The sequence below is a fragment of the Cololabis saira genome, chromosome 7, assembly GCF_033807715.1.
Source record: "Cololabis saira isolate AMF1-May2022 chromosome 7, fColSai1.1, whole genome shotgun sequence".
In the NCBI taxonomy this organism is placed as follows: Eukaryota; Metazoa; Chordata; class Actinopteri; order Beloniformes; family Belonidae; genus Cololabis; species Cololabis saira.
Window position 1 is genome coordinate 36,647,464 of NC_084593.1, and position 18,900 is coordinate 36,666,363.

The 18,900-nt window shown below is 42.9% G+C and overlaps 1 protein-coding gene across 10 annotated transcripts in view; it reads right to left on the reverse strand.

Annotated features, from left to right (window-relative positions):
- tenm2a (teneurin transmembrane protein 2a) overlaps window positions 1–18,900 on the reverse strand; it is a 246,226-nt gene that overhangs the window by 73,678 nt on the left and 153,648 nt on the right. For 7 of the 10 annotated variants that reach the window (XM_061725794.1, XM_061725796.1, XM_061725795.1 and 4 more), the window contains 2 exons: window positions 8,081–8,290; window positions 240–471 (listed from right to left, as the gene is read on the reverse strand). In XM_061725794.1, coding sequence (XP_061581778.1) covers window positions 240–471; window positions 8,081–8,290 — 442 coding nt within the window. The remainder of the gene's footprint in view (window positions 1–239; window positions 472–8,080; window positions 8,291–18,900) is intronic. The other 3 variants (XM_061725798.1, XM_061725801.1, XM_061725802.1) reach the window with 1 other exon arrangement.

Genomic DNA, 18,900 nt, shown 5'->3' on the forward strand with positions numbered 1-18,900 from the left:
CTGTTTCAAAGCCACATCCTTAACAGCTGTTCTGGTTCATTCTCAGGTTTCCGTCCTCAAAGTGCTAACGAGAACGTCATAGCAACCACAGCACGGCTCTGACCCATAATTCCTTATTATTGTTCAGTCAAAGTTTATTCTGCTGCTGTGTTTTCTGCAAGTGACTCCAGGTGTCAGAATCAGATCAAACAAACCAAACAAACAAGTAGATACAAGTAAAAAAGCAGATTTCCTCTGACCTGGTCTCGAGGGGGACGTTGCTGTTGAGCACCCAGCTGTCTTGTAGCTGCACTGACTCGGGGGTGGTGGGTCCGTCTCCCGGGCCGGGAGGCGGGGCGTGGATGGGGTTGCGGCCCCCTCTCAGGGTGTTTCTGTTCAGGCTGTTGGCAGACTGGTGGGACAGGGACTGGTGGTTGTGGGGAGGGGGCAGCGGAGGCCGTAACGTCGACTGACTGTGGTGGTTGGCACCCCCTGAAAGTAAACAAGAGACACAGCTTGAGTTCAAAATCAAAGAAAAAAGATTTTAAAAAAAAGATCGCCAACTTCTGTAAAGAATTAATTGGAAAATGTGACAAATCCGTAAAAATATCACCAAAATGTTGCTTGAGTCCACCGTTTATTTACCTTCATTTTAATTAATGTGAGACTTGATTTTCCATTGCTACTTTCCTGTTGGGTGTCAAATTTTCTAACTTCTTACTTCGGAAGAAAATTTCAGCTAAATTAAACATAATAAACAAATAAATATTGTTTTTTTTACACATTTTGAGTTACTATTTCCATATTTTTCTTTAGAGCCAGGTCTCCCACCCCTGCCTTTTTCCCCCTCATCTTTTGTATCCAGTCACATTGAAGTGAAGATGTGTGCGTACAGTATGTGTGTGTGCGTGTGAGTGTGTGTGTGTGTGTGTGTGAGCCTTCGGCACAGCATGCGCCTTCATCTCTTGCTCTCAGACTTGAGGGAACATGTCAGCTAAAATCCAATAGCAGCCTCTCCAACAATGAGCTAATGGACTGCTGAGTGAGAGAGCTGAAAAAACAAACCTCCATGACTCAGACAAGAACACCCATTCACACATCACCTTTCTCCCCCGTCTCTCTGTCTGTGAACCAGAGGGGGGTTTGAGTCCGTCCTCATCATGCATGTGTGTGTGCTGCCTAGGGATTGTTTAGGAAAATCAATAAACCACATACTATACCGGATGGGAGAACCTGATGCCGTTTTTCACAGCATTCACTCCATGGGATTAGCATACTTTTTGTTAAAATGTATAAAAAAAAAAAAAAAAAAACTTCAGAAACCACACATTTAATAAATATTCAGAAAGAGGGAGCATTTTCCACCAAAAGAAAAATGCATTATTTTGAATTTTACAGTGACCTAGATCCATACCAGACCTGAGGGCGGTTCTTTTCTTTGATCATGGTCTCATTTTCTACTAAATTTCATAAAATCTGGAGTTTGCAGAGTCATGCTAACAGCAAACTGGCAGACAAATGAACGTAGCTGAAAACAAACTCCGTCTCTGCCCAGCTTCGGGGCGAGGGGGGGGTGATTTCAAGTGTCATGACAAAGTGTCGCTGCCTTTTTTCTGCTACTTTCTGTGTCGATATTGTGTATTACTGGAAACACGCAGAGGTGCTCGTTTTACACCTGGCACTGAAATCTTGATGCACAAAAGGGTTTATCTTTTTCTTTTAGCGATGCCACACAGCGCAGTCTGAGCAGGGATGTAACATAACGATTGTTAGTTTACACATCGCCTTTCTTGTACTGATCAAAGGTTGGAGTAAGCACACTTATGCACACATACGTGCGGGGTGAAAACAACAAAGCAACTGCTTTGTCAAACTGTGTGATCGCACATGCCCCCCCCCTCCTTCCTCCATTTGTCATCTTCTCTTGAATTAGACAAGAAAAGAAACATTGTGTGAGAGGCAGGGAGATGTGTGGATCTCCTGAACGCTTTTCTGCTTTGATATAAGGCAGGAGGGATAAGTAATCAACTTAGATTATTTAAATGAAACCTTTACCGTACATCCAAATATAATAGCAAATGTGCAATCCAACCGGATCATGCAAATACATTCAGGAAGAAGGATACATTTAAATTGCTATCTCCTCAGTTTACTGATTCATCCTACATAGGTATTTCCCACAGACAGGGGGCAGTGAGCTCCCTCCGCTGTAATGGCAACCAATTTGTAATGTGACCTGATTCCTCTGTGATACCTCCGGGACACAGGTGTCACCGACGTGGCCATGAGAAACAGATGCTTGTGAAAGGAGAGAAGAGGGGAAGAGGACCAGAGACAAAGTTGAGGCCAGACCTCTGCTACACAGGAGAGGCGCAAAACATCTGTTTTAACATGCAAACATCCTCTCGGGAGAACGTGATACATGGACATGCATGCATACGTTTGCATTATTCAGACATGCATGCAGTTAGACACCTGGAGAAGTCCAAGCGTTGATTCATGCCCGTGAAGTTCAAATTGACAGGTACAGCCAGTTTTATATTTACGACGCTCCTTCTACTCCTCCTTCTCATAAAGTGCTGTTTCTTGGGGTGATTTGTTTCCCTTTCTTTCATCTTGCTTTTATTTGCATTTTGTTTGTGTCCTTCGCCGAGATGCGAAGCACTTTGAGATAAACCTTCGTTGTCAGAAGCTTTTTATAAATAAATTTGCCATGACTTCTCGCTGCAATGCTTTTGGAAATGTGATATACAGCAGCGCCCGCTGCATCACGTTCTGTATTTATTTATCTAGTAACAAAGCACACAATCAAAAGCCAGATTAAAAAGCTTGCACCCTCACATGCAGGTATGAACTCAATCCCAGACGTGCATCATATATAAAAGTACAATCCCCTGTACAAAGACTTGCCCAAAATCTCCTATGTTTGTGCAAGAAAATGATTTTTTTTTTTTGCTTTCCTACCACGAATATTGAAGAATGTGTAGAAATAAAATTCCGGTTCCTAATATGCTGCAAACCTTGAACAGAAGATGGATGGCTATTTTTAAAGTGTCATTGTCAGTTTATTGTGCACAGAGATTTGCAGATGCGTTACACCACAAGGACAAAACTAACCTAACCCAATATCATCAGCAAAAACAGAAAGTGCATTCATCACATATTGTAAACTGGTCTTTTTTTTTTTACATGCTCAAACTATTATTATACTATATATATATTATACTACCTGTATTATGCAGGGGATTCTTTTATGACAAGACAATGTAAAAAAAAAATTCTGAGGAAAGTGTGTCTTTCTTCACTGTACAACCTCCTGGAGCTGCCATATATTCTACCGCTGCATCATACAATGTCTTTTATTTTTCACTAAATCAGCATTTACAGAATAGAGAAAACGAGCAAGTCGCCAGTTTTCTTACTAAAAAAAACAGAACTGCAGAAAAATCTGGTTAAAAATGTTTAGGAGAAGCAAAACCCCAAAGCAAAACAAAAAACTTTCCATAAACACTGCAAAATATTTATAAGCGAAAAGAAAATGCCTTTTTAAAAAAAAAAAATTGTGCAATTGCAGGAGAGACTGATGTCAAAGACTAGTTCTACTTTCAAATCCACGAGATAAAAAACCCTCGGAGCTTGCCAGAGGAGAAGAAAACCCATTGAGAAGTGGTTCTGCCTAAGGAGCCGGGCCGGTGTACGAGCGGTTCTTCATTTAGTGCAGCCTGACACACAAACACAAATCTGAGTAACCTTTGCAGCGGATGCAGAGCACAGTTAGAGAATAAGTAAACTGGCCCAATAAATAAAGTTAAGGGCTTCGCCGGATGATGTGACTGAGTGTTACAATTCAACCTGCAGGTAGGCTAATGAGAACAACCGTTTTACCGGGAACCCCATTCGATAAAAAAAAAAAACCCAAAACAAAACAAAAGATGAAACAGCGAAATTGAGCAATTAGTGAGCAGCCAAGCACATCACATTGTATTCCGGTGTATCATTCACGTTCTCCTTTCTTCTCTCTGTCACTTTCCATTGTGAGTAAACACAGATCATGAGAAGATTTTCTTTGCGCCTCTGTTTTGTTGCCTGAGCCACCTTTTGTGGAGAGCGCCGAGCCCTTCTGACTGCTGCTGAAGCCTGACCCACTTTATTCTGTCCAAGGTCCCCTGCGACTAGAGAGGGGGGACTATAGCTGTAAGCTGGTGGGTTTGGCTCAGGCTAATCCTTGGAAGTCCATTATGCTCGCCAATTCAACGAGTCCTCGCTCGGCAGAGGAGCCTGTCTGCTAACCTGCCTCCTTTCTCAGAGACACTACGATCACACACACTCACACACACAAACACGTCAGCGTGAGGCAGGGGCTTGCCACACCATATTAATCTCACAGTGTGTGTCTGTGTGTGTGAGTGTGTGTGGCCAGCTGGCAGCAGGAACCAACCAAGGCAGTTTGTTTTGCAGCCCTGGATGAGCAAACTGTTTATTGACATTTTCTGTGGTTAACAGAGAAAAGTCACAGGGCAGAGAGTGTATCTATGTGTGCGTGCAACACCAAAACGCCCATTCAGCAGTTAAAAAAGGATCATTGCAGGGTTTAGCTCCCACCCCTTGCTCCTCATCCTCCCTCCATCCTTCCCAGTCCCCTGTCTCTCCATGCCTCTATTTCATGCTCCATATTACGACTGCCTCCATTTTTCTTTGACTAAAACTGCACCACTAGCCTTTATTGTTTCTTCTTTATGCACTGTCTTTCAATCTTAATTGCTGCGCACCCTGTGTTTTAAGATGGTATATTCCCATTTACTGCTGCTGCTGCTTCCTGTGTCCTCTGTCTCCGAATGTCACACGCTCCTCATTTGTCATTCTTCCCAGAGAGCTCAGAGGATGAGCACCGAGGAGAGCTGGAGGTGAAACTTCAGAAATCACACGCTGACAAAAGGGCTTCATCCTCACATGGGCTTTATTATACATGATTGAGCACACAATAACATACAGGCACCAAGCGAGAGATAAAGGTAAATACATACATTTATACGCACTCACACGTGTGTGAGTGCGTATAAATGTACATGTGCATGCGTGCGTGCGTGATTGCACACACTGCCTCTGCCTTGGCTAGTCATCTTTGTCTAATTAGGAGGCAATAATCCGCTAGAGAAGAGTCATCAAATTCAGCCAAAAACAAACACTCTCCATAAGCAGAAATGCATTATACTCCCCCACACGCTTGCATATCCACACTTGCACATGCACAAATCACCTCAACATTACGCAAATGTCAGCCTTACATAAGCAGGAAGAATGACTTTAGTGGAGAAGGAAAGAAGGAAAGAAAGCACCTTTGTTTTGCCTTTGATTCTGTAGATTTGTTTCAACAAAGCCATTAAACATTCATTGCTCGGGCAATGACTTGAGGTGGCTTCCTTGGCAGCGGATAGCTAGCCACTTTAGAGGAGGCTTGGGCTAAAAATAGCTTAGTGTTCCCCATGCATAATGAATGGCCAGAGACTGCACTAAAGCTAGCTGTGTCCAGGAGCGATCTGCTACGCTCTGTTAGGCCGTCTCAGCCCCCCCCCCCCGCTCCTCCGCTGGCGTTCTGGGGGAGCGTTCCCAGACAGGTGCTCTGAGCCAGACAGTATTCCCATATAAACATTCACAGGCCTATTCCCTGCCAATCCTCTGCAACAACGTTCCGTTCCCATTCACCTGTCATGCTTCACTAGGAACACAAGTCATGTCTGTCCACCTGTTAGCTTAGGTAATGGTGGACTACTTTAGGGACACACACACACACCTTTATGCACACACCCCCCCCTCTCCTAACGCCCACACACACACAAAAACCAGCAGGCAGTTTCCTGAGGATTATCTCACTGTGGTCAATTTCTGCCTGGCTTGGTGAGGCTCATTTCCTGCCCAGCATCCACTCTCTACAGGGCCGCAGCAAGCACACACACATTTCATAGGCTTCCACCTTCACAGTACATGCATAAGCAGATGCTGGATATAGGTTTCTTTAGCTCACAGTCATTCCCTTGACTTCCTAAATGCTGGGGCGTGTTTGATCCGAGCCAGACTGTCACTATTAACTCATTTGGGTCAATTTTAATGGCTGCCCAAAGCCAAGGAGTCCTTCTGCAGCCATTAGAAACAGCCGTCCTGGCTGAGAAACATGACAATTTGCAACTTCATCTTCATGTTGTCTCTCCATTCCAATATCTGGCTTTCAACCAGGCTCTCATCAGTTTACCCTTATTTTTTCCCTCTGCCCCTTTCACTTCTTATGCATCGTGTTCTCTGTACCACTTTCAGCCGTCTCCATCTATTTCTACTGGTGCTTTTTTGGATGTTCGCCTCTCTCTCCTTTTGATTTATTTCATGCAAGATGTCTCATTAAACAGCTTCAAAAGTCAAAGTTTGAGTTTCTCCATCTCTGCTCCCATTTGCCTTTTTGTGCCTCTCTGTAATTTTTTTTTTCCTGCATCCATCTCTCTTGCTCAGCGCTCTGCACGCAAATGCACGGCAAAAACTGAAAGAAGCCCCCAGAACAGAAAGTGTGGGTGTACGCATACAAGAATGAGAGGAAGAGAGAGCATGCCTGCAAGCCTCACTCTCCCTCTTTGCCAGTGTCTGCCATTAGGGTGTCAGTGGCAGAGTGAATTTATTTGCTGTGCGGTTACTGGGCTAATGATTGATGTTGCCCCAGCAAACAGTAAACCAATTAGAAGGCTGATGTAACGTCATTTTAAAAGCCTCCTAATCACGTTGCTCTTGAACCTGGGACCCGGGCCTTCCCTAATGAAGATTTATACTGGATCAAAGGAGAGCCTAACGCCATTAACAATAGATTGTATTCCACCAAAAATCACATTAGGACTTCTCTGCCCACCCCTCTCCCTCCCATCAGGGCTCTACTAAATATATCTGCTGATTACAAGTGCAGATGCACGGAGGAATGGAGAAACCGGGGGAGAGAGCGGGAAAGAGAGGCAGGAGCGGGACACAGGGGCTGAATGTTGGCCCAAAGTTGTTGAGAATAAATGCGTGTAATGATGAACAAACTCATCACTGCAGATGTTTGCGTGTGTGTTGATGAGAGCGGAGTAGAAAAATAGCTGTGAGGTGCTGATATAAGCACACGAGGGCTGTAAAAAGCCACCAAGACAGAGTCTCGTGATGAAAGAGAAAGCTTAGAGCCGGGGAAACTAACTAGTTTGTCTTTGCAACACTGATTCTCCTGCTGGCACTTAAAATTCATCATCTCCTTACCTTTCACTTTCTGGTGGATTATTAATGTCATATGGAAAATAAGTCCAAGCGCACCGACTCACTTGCAACCAGTGTGCGCTCTGCAGAGTGTAGGGGTTGCTTTCACTTGCATCATTGTTTTTTGGTAATGGCTTACAAAGGTGGGAGGGTGACATTTAAAATGTAATCCATTAACAAATCAACTATTGTCATCTTAAATTTGTCCTACGAACCACAAAGGAAGTCAAGTTTAAGACGCACAGAATGTTTTCTTTTGTTAGTTTAGGATTAGACTAAATATGATGCAACATTTTTCTCATAAATTCAACACTTTTAAGAGCTGTTTAATGCAACAAATGCCATATAGCCTCATGGATGCAGCAATGAATACGTTTTAAACTTCTCCATGAATGATGTCATTGGGAGTAAGTGGCTTATTTTCTCCCAATGAAACCACAGCTATTACTCATCATCGTGTGAATGAAAAACCTTAAAGCTCTAAAGCTCTGGCAGAGCTCCTCTTAAAGCTCTGTCTCTATTTTTTATAATCCCTTTTTATTATTTTAATAATAATGTAAACCAAGTGTCTTTGATTTGATTCCCAGCCTTGCAAACAAATGCTGACTTTAGAGGAATGCGGGAAAAGGAGAAAAAGAAAAGGGGTCGGCACGGAGAAAAATGTGACATTAAATTAAGATGTGGAATTGCTTGGCATTTTACTGAACAAAGACTAAATCAGATCAGGAAATGGACACATGGCGAGGCGCTGCGGTGACCCAGGAGATTGATGAGATTGCAGAGCAAACACAAAATACATAAATGGATAAAAGCGTGGTTGAATGGAGTGCTCGCTTACCCGTGGAGGAGGGCTGGGCTCGGAGCAAGTATGAGTCCTCTGGGTGGGGCTCCAGGTGAGAGTGGGTGGAGTTTTTCTCCAGCAGGGGCACCTGACACTCCCTGATGGGGGGGGATGGACCGGGAGAAGGGTGGTGGTGGGGGGCGGAGGAGGAGGACGGGAGGGACGGAGGGAGCAAGGTGGAGGAAGAGGTTGGAGGGAGTGGGCGACCTGGAGGATGGAGGGGCAGAAGGAGAGAGGAGAGAAGGACAGAGGGGATGTTAGACAAACAGATGACCGACAGTGACACAGGGACCTCGTCAAGGAGGCTTAATGAGATGTGGATATCTGTGATGAGTCAAAGCCAGCGGCCCCTCCAGGTCAGTTTCCCCCCACGACTGTGGTCCAATGTTAAAGCTTTTCATTTTTTCCTTATCGTTTGTTTGACTGAAAGACATTTCTATATCAGTGAAATGAGTCAAACATTACGGTACGCTTTCAGGGTAAGACTCTAAAAAAAGAAAAGACCTCTGCGTGGCAGAGTGGAAAGGAGAAAATGAAAACCTGCAACACGGACAAAGAAGTGTGTAGCAGGTTGTCTTCAACAATGCTCTGTAGTAAAAAAAAAACAACAAAAAACAAGACAAAACGTCTGTAGCCTTGTTTCTTGGAGTAACCTTTGATAAGAGCAACATAAAGGTGGCGGGATGCAAACAAAAAAAAAAAAGAAAAAAATGTCTGCCTTGTCTTCAGAGACCCGCAGAAAACCTTCAGGTGTCCTATGCAACAAGGGTCGACGAATGGATTCTCAGTTTTCCTTGCTCACATTGTTGGAGTTAAAACAGACTTATGTTTTCTCAAAGAAAGAACAACAGATTGATCAAACCAAACCAATTTTTAAGAAATCAATTTAAAAAAGAAGCATCTTATGCAGAACACCACTGCAAGTACTTGAATAGAAAAAAAAGAAAATGTCATTTTTGTTGAACAGCAGCTACACAGTAGCCACGTTAAACCAAAATAACAAGATAATACATGAATGTATTATAAAATCATAAAATTCACTGGTAAGAGTCTACATGTCGTATCAACTAATCAAGCAATCGATGCTACAAAAACCGCACCGCAGCAAAGCTCCTCGGCAGTGAATTCAACTTTACATTCGTTAGCAGAAGAATGGCCCATTTCTACTTCCAAATGTCAAGTAGTCCCACAAATGTTGGAAAATAATTTGTGTGAGGACCTACATGCATTGTTCAATTGTCCTCCACATGGATGAGACAAAGGGAAGTTAACAGCCAAGGCTTTAAATAGTAGGAGCCATGGGATGCGTGGACACAATCAGGCTGTCCCATACACCAGAGAGACAAGGGAGGGATGGAGAGATTTCACACTACTCTCCAAAGGTTTGGAATCAAGGACGGAGACAAATCTAATAAATTATATTTAGAGATGGCTTAAAATATAGAATAATTATGACATATTTGCAGCTCAATCAATCAACAATATGGCAAGAATGAGGCCACCGAGTCCAGTTAATCCACCGAAGGACTCAGGTTATTATAACTACTAATTAGATAACTGAACAAAGATATTTTATTGTCTCCTGTTTTTACATTTAAAATAATAGCCCTAGGTGATGTTTTGTTTTGCACAGATTTACACATTAACTTATTTTTTTTCCCCCAGGTAGTACCCTGTTTTTAACTTTTACAAACTTTCTTTACTTCATGCGGGAATGGTGGAAAAACGAAATCCCTCACAAATGAAGGGATTACAACGTACATCCGTTCAGGCTTTGTTCTGTTTTCAAAAAGGAGAAGTAAGAGAAAAGCATCACGACCTTGGAAAAAACAACATGCTATAGGTGCACGGAGAGTTGACCCCCCCCATCCCCCATATCTCTGTACTGACACTACCTAAGAATATATAAGTAATGTGTGATTTTGATTTGACAACATTCACTAAGCCATCAGAGTATTGGCAGAAGTCAAAATCTACAAAGGCCGTGATGGATGGGAGGACTTATTCAGGTGACTGTGCAATACTGCTCACATCAGGGAAAAAGCACCTGGGAGGAGGGAGGAAAATCAATAAGGCCATCATTTAACACACAAGACAGTTGGCTTTAGTTTTTGGCTACCCCGTCCTTTCGTTCTACATCAAAATGTAACACACGAGTCATGAAAATACATTTTATTTTCCGTTTTACCACAGGCGACCCGGCTGCTTTTGTGCAGATGCATTTGATAGAAATCGAGGCAGACTGATGCCTCTGTCCTGCTGTCCAACGCTGCTCCACCTTGGAGCTTTTGCATCACGGAAACCAGAGCTAGGATCGATCCACAGCCCCACGTTAACTGCACCCCAGAGAGATGCCAGCCTTGTCTTCTGTTTAGGTATGTGTGTGAGTGCCTCGGTGTGTGCATACGGTCAATCTCATCAGAGCACACAGAAAAAAATGGATAAACAGTGGCAAATCAAACACGGTGGCCGATGGGAGGGGTGGGGAAGGAGACGGGAAGAGAGGGGCCAGCAAAAGATGGATGGCCAGGCAGGACTTTAAGGTCACCAGCCAAAAAGGAGGAAAAAAAACTAAAAGAGAGATAGGAAGAGAGCTGAAAAAACGAGGAAAGTCCAGATGCTATGACACGACAAATAAGAAAAGTGTAATCAGGAGAGTGAGAGACAACAAAAAGGGATTGTGCAAAGAGTCGGGAGCAAAGGAGAGATCCAGCCATGAGCAGGCACAAAAAAAACAACAACAACAACAATCAGTCTCCCACGTAAATGATGTCATGAAAGGGTCTAGTTATCTGCATATTTCACAAGTCCTGTAATGAGGCTATTGGTGACAAAGGCCAACGAAGAATGTCTGTGTTTAACACTGTTTTACTTCTGTTATGCGGTTTTATCGCAATTTTGTGAGTCTGACGCCGTGCACGGGAGGTTATGTGTATGCCAGCATAGTTATTAATATTTCAAATTACTTTAATTACAAAAAAAGGAAAAATTGCACTAGTTGGCCAAAAGCAATTAAGGGAACTTTAATCTCCTTAGCAATTATGCTGTGGGGCATCCTTAACGCAGTCATTTCTGCCCGCTACATTTCTAGAAAGGTCAGTGGAAATTGCTTTGTGTTATTAGAACAAAGACTTGGCAATGAGCTCACGTGGTTCTCCTGACGATTTGTTCACCGCCATCCTTCAGCCGCCTCCCTGGCCATCTGTATACAGCTCCGTCCTTCTCCCTGTCCGTCTCTCACTCTTAGAATCTGTCGCTCTATCTATCGCAAATGTTGATTAGCATGAAAAAGAGATATATCGCGGGTCAGGGGGATCGAGTCCATCCATATTCTTTAGCGCCTTATTAAAAGCATCGGCGTCCCTTGTTGATTTGAGTAAAGTGTAGAAATAAGGAAAGACTAGAGCACAGTTGTCATTTACACGCGTTTTCTCTGATTGGTACAAACGCATGAACAGTGCCTGTTGCTTTGTTCAGACCTCCCTTGTTGTGCAGGGACGCTTCCTTGTTGTCTATTCAATCACTTCTTGTCTACGGCTAAATCCGTCCCTCCCCGTTTCCCTCCATCTCTCCCATGGCCACCGCCTCAATCCGCTCATCAGTCCACCCATCTGGCTGAGGTGAGGCGCGGGAGGCCGGGGAGAGCGGCGCGGGGCAAGGGATGGAGCGACAGCTGGAGCCCAGTCAGACAAGGAGAGACAAATTACCCCTCTAACGAGAGCCATTCATCATCTCTTCATCCCGTCCTTCTTTCATCCCTCTCTTCTTGCACACCTCTACATGAAAAGCAGCGCACCTGGATGGCAGTTCTGCCAAAAACAACAACAACAACGGCGACAACCGAACCCCCCCCCCAAAAAGCCCGGATTCCACTGCACAACGTTACCCGTCACCGGCGTTTATTTGGTCGCTACTCAAGTGACTTGTTCTGTTAGGTCAGTCGGCACATGCTGCCACAGAGATGATGTAAAAAACCATGAAGAAGAGAGGGGTGGGGGGGGGCACAAGAAGACAAGGACGATGTGAAATGACTGAATGAGCAGTAAGTGGGGAAGAGAGAGGAAAGAGATGCGACACACCCTTGCTGCCACATGGAGAGGCTCATTACCATGGCTGCTGTCACCGCAGATGTTGGACTGAGGGCGAGCTGTCAGTCAGTATGTGTGTGTCTATCACTACACATATATATCTGTGTGTGTGTGTGTGTGTGTGTGTGTGATAGTGCCTGACAGTGATCTCAGGGCTATTTAGACAGCTGCTGACACAATGAGCCCTTTTCTCTATTTATCTATACAGTGCAGTCTGTCTCCATCTCATCTCTCTTCCCGTTTCCCCCCCTCCCTCCCCCTTTTCTCAAAGCCTTGTCTCCTCTTTCCTCTTATTCATTACTTTTTAATGACCGTGTTTAGTTAAACCGAGCCTCTCACACACCTGTTGTTGCCCGTGTGTATCAGCAACGCACGGATGCTGCCGCCTATCCAGGAATGTTCCCGAGCTCAGCCGCTACTGCTTTCGTGTCTCTAATGTCTATTCTCACAGTTTTCCCCACTTTTCTTTCATTCTGTAATCAGCTCAGTTGCAGAAAATGAGTGATACAGCGAGTAAAGAGCGGAAGGGATGATGAGTACACGACTCAACAGATGTATTTTAATTAATAAAGTTGGGCTCTCGCAGCCCGAAAGAGATGATGGTATCGCCGGCTGTCTTTGATGTAACAGCGCCCGGGTTCTTCTGTGGCCTAGAGTTCTCTTCTGCTCACGCTCAGTTCTTCTCTTTCATCTTGCCTGCATCAATTCATTGTTGCACAACTGTAAGGGAACTCTTCCCATGCAGGCACACACACACAAACAGCCTGAGGCGGAAGCTGAAGATGCTTTCCATCCAGAAGGGAAAAAGATGCTTTCCACACAGCACCACGCTGCTCTCTTCTATATTAAGGCGTTTGCTGTTTGCAGCTTTTTAAATTCAAGACTTATTTCTATGACTCAGTATTAAAAGTGAAGTAATTAAAGGTTTAAAGATGAATAAGAATAGGTATCAGTGGGCTGCGTGTACAGTAGCTGTCTAGCTGCTTCTACAAGATTGCTATCTTGTTCTCGTGCACTCTCAGTTGCAACGTGTTCTGCAGCCAACTTAATGTAGCCTCCAGACAACAACATCCCACTCACACCCACTAACATCTGGCTTCTCTCTCCAGTGGGATTGTAGGATGGCTCGATTTAACAGCAGGATACATCAGGCGTGATAAATAAAATCATAATCACAAATGTTTGGATCAATAAAGAGATCTTGATGATTTAAAATGATTACTTTTTGAAATGAATTCGCAAACAAGCTTTTATTGATCATAAGAATAATAATAAGGAGAAAAATGTCGAACCAAACATGCCTGACGAGAGTGCGTTTGAGCAAAACCGGGCAATGAATTTAGAGTGAAAAGCAATGCAGAACAATAATTATTTCTTCTTAATAACTTTGCTGTCATAACAGTCGGATGCCAGAACTGTAATTTAAAACAAAAGATGGACTAATTGCATAGCCTTAGAAAAGGGGCAGAACGGAGAGTCGCGCCAAGGCGGCGATGTATCTAGCGTAACCTGTGGGACTCCCGTCCTCGCAGCCACAAACCCCACGAGCTTCAAGCAGCAACTGAACATCGTTCAGTCAGAAACTGAAGTAAAAACGGAATTCTAACCAGTCTGCTCTCTGCTGTTTACTTATCCTGCTTTCTGGTGCGCTCGTGCTAAATTTTTTATTCCCCTCCAAAGTCAGTTGAACTCATTTTACAAACCTCTTTGAACGTGGCAAGAAGATAGTTTTTTTTACATTTCATAATATAGAACCTGACAAGTTTTTAGGATTTATAATAAATCTAAAAATCTGACTGAAACTGCTGAAACTACTTCTCATTTGCCCAAACACAACTTATCAGACTGCCAGTCGTAGATTCAGATGATTAGAGGCCGATTAAAAAAATGCTTTCCACCTTAATATAAGAAGTCGTAGATGGGAGTTACAGAAAGAAAAAGGAGATGATGTTTTGCAAATGAACAAAAACACACTCAAAACCTACAAATCTATAAAGTATAACTGCTTTGTTTGGTTGTGTGTCAGCTGATACTGATGAATGGACACAATGGTCCCAAAGATTTATACGAAAACAAACAGCGAGCAGAAAGCAGAATATGAGGCTGGTTTATTGCAGAAGAATCTGTAAAGTTGTCTGATGTTTTATGTGGTGCAGGCCCTTTTCACACGCAATGTTTTCCTCATTTGAACTTGTAATAGCTGCAATTTGATGTCATGAGATTAAATTGGTGAAGAAGAATGAGAAGCTTGCAGATTTACAGCATGGGCTGCATCACGCCTGCAAACATCAGCATCAGTTTCAGCAACTACTAAAAGTTTTAGCCAAGTTTCAGCACATCATCACGAGCATGTGGATTTTCACGAGTGTGTGTGTCATTCCCTGTTTTAAGGTGTTGTTTTTGGTGATAAATTCGGTCCAACATGCAATGTATAGTAATGCAGTTGATCGTGAAAAGGAAACCCTACATCTCAGTGTTTGTTTTTCTTCTCAAAAGATTCATATTCACTTTCTAAAAAAATCAATCTTGGACCATCAGATTATATAAAAATGTTTTCTTTCAACCACATTGGCCATGACAAAGAGTCACACCACCCTGCAGTCATATCTATGTAGATGGATGCACGTTGTACATTAGTCAAACTGCACAATGTGCTGTGCAGAGCTGCGGCTCAATAAAACCAACGGCCTCGCGTCCAACAAAACATCTGAGTAAGTCCAACAGGTGGCGTTTGGGACGCCCTTCCTCTTTCAGGGAGCATTTCTAACGTGAGAAGACGAGACGTGAGGACAAACCTAAGCTGACACAGAGCCATGCGCTCACCTTTAACACCCAGATGCACAAATGAAGTCCTGTCAGTCTACATCTGCTAATTAAAACGCGTGCACACGTGTGCACACGTGTGCACAGCTGTGCGCGTGTTGGGATGCTAGAGCGTGTCGTCCGCTGTCGGAGATGTCCACTGTGTGACTTAGGGCGGGCATGCAGGCTGCATTACCATATAAATTACATCCATGTTGTTGCTGGCGCTGTGGATTGATGGTATTGTTATGGATTCCACACGTTGGACCCCCATTGAAAACAATCAAAATAAATAGCCTCCTCCTTCCACATAAATACAAACACGCACGGGTACAGGGACAAGCACACTTGGCTTATGGTGCACTCTCTGACACACACACACACACACACACACACACACACACACACACACACACACACACACACACACACACACACACACACACACACATGCAGAGCTCTGCAGAGCACGTAAAAATGTTTTAAAGAAGCCGGAAAGATCCTCAAATCAAGCTGCAGAGGGATAAGCACCAGTCTTCTCAACCTTCTATTACTTCTGAAAAGCCGGTAATGGCTGAAAGGAGTAACATTTGCAAAGTGGGATACTTCCCCCCTTTGCAAATCTGCATAAAGTGGTGTGGGTTTGTGTAAATAACTTGTAAAAATCTGGACACATCTGCGTCCTGCTGCTGCTGCTGTGTCAACTAAGCTGCTTGGTGGTGACTAATGAATCAGTGTGACAGCAGCAGAAAACACAGTAAAACATAAATCAGCGACAAAATAAGAACAACATGTGGAGTTGTGTATAATGATGGAGGAACCACAAGTGTGAAAGCACAGACATGTGTGATCTCAGCCCAATTGTCGGAGCTCCACTGAACTCCACCCAATGATTTCCATATTTGTCATTTCAATCACCACGACAACAATCGCAACACAAAGATAACCATTTCATCTTTAAATACGAGAATTTCACACAGCCATTTGTGAAGGATACGCTCAGTAATTTGTTTTCATATGTTTTTTTGTTTTTTTTGACACCGGCAAAGATGTTTCCATGTTGTCCCACTTGAGAGAAGTGTTGAAGGTAAAATACAAACTCTTTCTGTCCCTAGAAATATAAGTTGGTCTTGCAAGTAACAATGCACGTAGCTTTAGTGACATTTAATTTGCACCTGCTTACACAACAAAAAATGTGTTCATTTTAATCAGAAAGAAAAAAACATATCTGAATGGAGAAGGGGAAAAAGAAAGAAAGGAAAATGCTTTCATATAAACCCGCCGTGCTGCCAAATCATTTGTAAAAATACGTACGGAGAAGACCAGGTGGACATAAATTAGGGGAGAATTATTACCCTTCAGCACGAAATCATTTCCACATCTACACCTGCAGAAATGAATTATTGCTGATTTAATTTAAAAAACCAGCCTTGATTACAATTCTAATGAATGTTTACAAAAAGATTAATATGAGACTCCGACACAGCTCCGATAAAGATCAAGGCAAGAATTAGTCAGAAAGAAGCTTTGCCAGAAGGAAAGCGTTTATAGCACCATTCTGGGCCGTGTCAGTAATAAACTCATAATATTAAAAGATTAAACTACATGTTTAGTCTGCTCAGGAATGGTTGTGGCCATACATTTGCCTGATTATTCCTTTTGTGGCTAAAACAATGTTTGGAAAGATTAGGAACAAAGAAATGTAGAGGAAAAAAGCTTGTAGAAAAGCAAACAAGCAAACATCCATAAAAGATCTGAAAGAACTGAACGTGTATAGTAAACTTCATGAAAAGATATACAAACCTATATTGAATGCATATTGGGCACAGCAGGGTATTTTGAACCAGCTGCAGTTGCTATGATAAGCTAGTTCTGAAAAACCCCAACAAAAAACAGATTGAAAAACAGACAGAAGGATGAAACAAGACAAACAGATCTGAAAGAAAGAAGGAAGTGTAGGTGGAAGAGCGGCAGTAGAAAGGAGGGCGATCTGGACCAGCACTACTGCAGGGGCTCTGCCAGGCTGCGACTTTGTATTAGGGTGTTGTTTGTACTCAGGGGCGGAGCAGGGGTCCCAGCCTAGGGGGGGCGAAGCATTCTAGATGGGCCCTTGTGGCCTAAACATCCCCGTTAGAACATAATCGCTAAAAATGCCACAGATCAGGCCCAACCAACCACAATTCCAACAGCAGCAGCGACACGGTCAGAACCATTCACATGAGGTTTCAGCACCAGGGATTTACCAGTCATTATGTCAAACCTAACTATAACCCTAATGCAGACTTTAAGATATAAGTATCAAACTGGAGATAAAAATCTAATGACATCCAGTGATGTCTATGGAAGCTCATTTCCGCCAGTAAAAGAAAAAAATAAGATGAAATCTTAGCCTTAAAAATAAAAATATCCCCACGGTAAGTCATAATTATGACATAAAAAGTCATCATTTCGACTTTCTATCTCATCATTTCGACTTTTTTATCTCATAATTATGACTTATCGTGGGGATATATTTATTTTTAAGGCTAAGTTTTCATCTTAGCCATAGATGTCTGATATCAAGTAGCACAATTCAGACACACGTGTTCAACCTACACGAGACGACATGTATTTAACACAATCAGACACGGCGGTCAAACAGCAACAAACAATATATGAAAGGCCATATATTCAGCATTATGACAATGTTATCAGAAATAATTAATATTATGACAGTTTACCAATGATGGTTTCATCCAGCGGTGGGCGGAGAACCACAACAAAAAATATTTCCATCTGGGGTGGGGGTATTGAACGACCCAAAATGCAAAAACTTTTATTTTAAAACTTTTTCAAATCCGAACTATTTCCGAACCATCAGCCGGTTCTTCACCTTTCAATCACTTTGCTCTTATCAACGGAGAAATCCCTCTGGATTGAGAGCAAGGTGAGGTTGCCAGGTTGGGCAGGTTTCAGCCCAATTGGGCTAAAAATATATATATTTGGGCTGCTTTTCCTGGTTTTACTAAATATTTAGGAGAAATTATTAACAAAAAAAAGTTTCCATTATGGCAGAGAAAAGTAGAAATTTACACAATAAACTCACTGATAATATATTTGCTTTAATCTACTCCATTTTATTGTAGTTTTTGTTTGGAGCCTGAACTTTTTTTTAGGTTATTTAGTAATGTGAAGATGAAATGTATTATGCATTTAATAATTTATGGTTTTAACAGAGAAAGTAAGATTCGGGCTGGTTTTTCATTATTTCGGTGGGTTTTACGTTGCATTTGGGCTGGAACCTGTCAGATCTGGCAACCTCAACCGCAGCAGTGGATTTCTTAATGACTCGTCTTTTTGGTCACAATAAACTTGCTCTCATCAATGGCGATGTCCCTCTGGATTGAGAGGAAGGTGAGGTTTGGTAGTCTGGCCTCATCCATGCAGCCCGGAGAGAGTTTTTAATCAACTTCAGCAGCTGAAACTCAGCATGAGTTTAAGGCTCTGATGCGACAACTGGCTCGACGCATTCCTACGGCGATGGTACGGCGTAGGTTACGCGGCGACGCGCATCCTACGCCGTAGGTTCTGTGTTGGTGTAACGCGGAACCATAAATCAGCCTTAAACAGATGCGCGTGCGAACCCGTGCATGACAGGCAGACACACACGGGGAGAAGGGACTATTTGTTTCATTTTTATTTTTTAAACAACTTTATCCTTATGAACACAAGTTTTATACAGTCCAACTGTCTTTATTTTATTCAGAACACTTTTTTTTTTCCTCTTCGGAGTTTTTTTTTTTTTTTTTTTTTCCTCTTCGGAGTGGGCCCCCCCGGAGCAGTGGGCCCGGGGCGGCCGCCCCCCCTGCCCCCCCGCCTGCTCCGCTACAGTTTGTACTGCTATGAATAAAGTTTAATTCATATTATTTATTTTTCGTGTGTGTAATA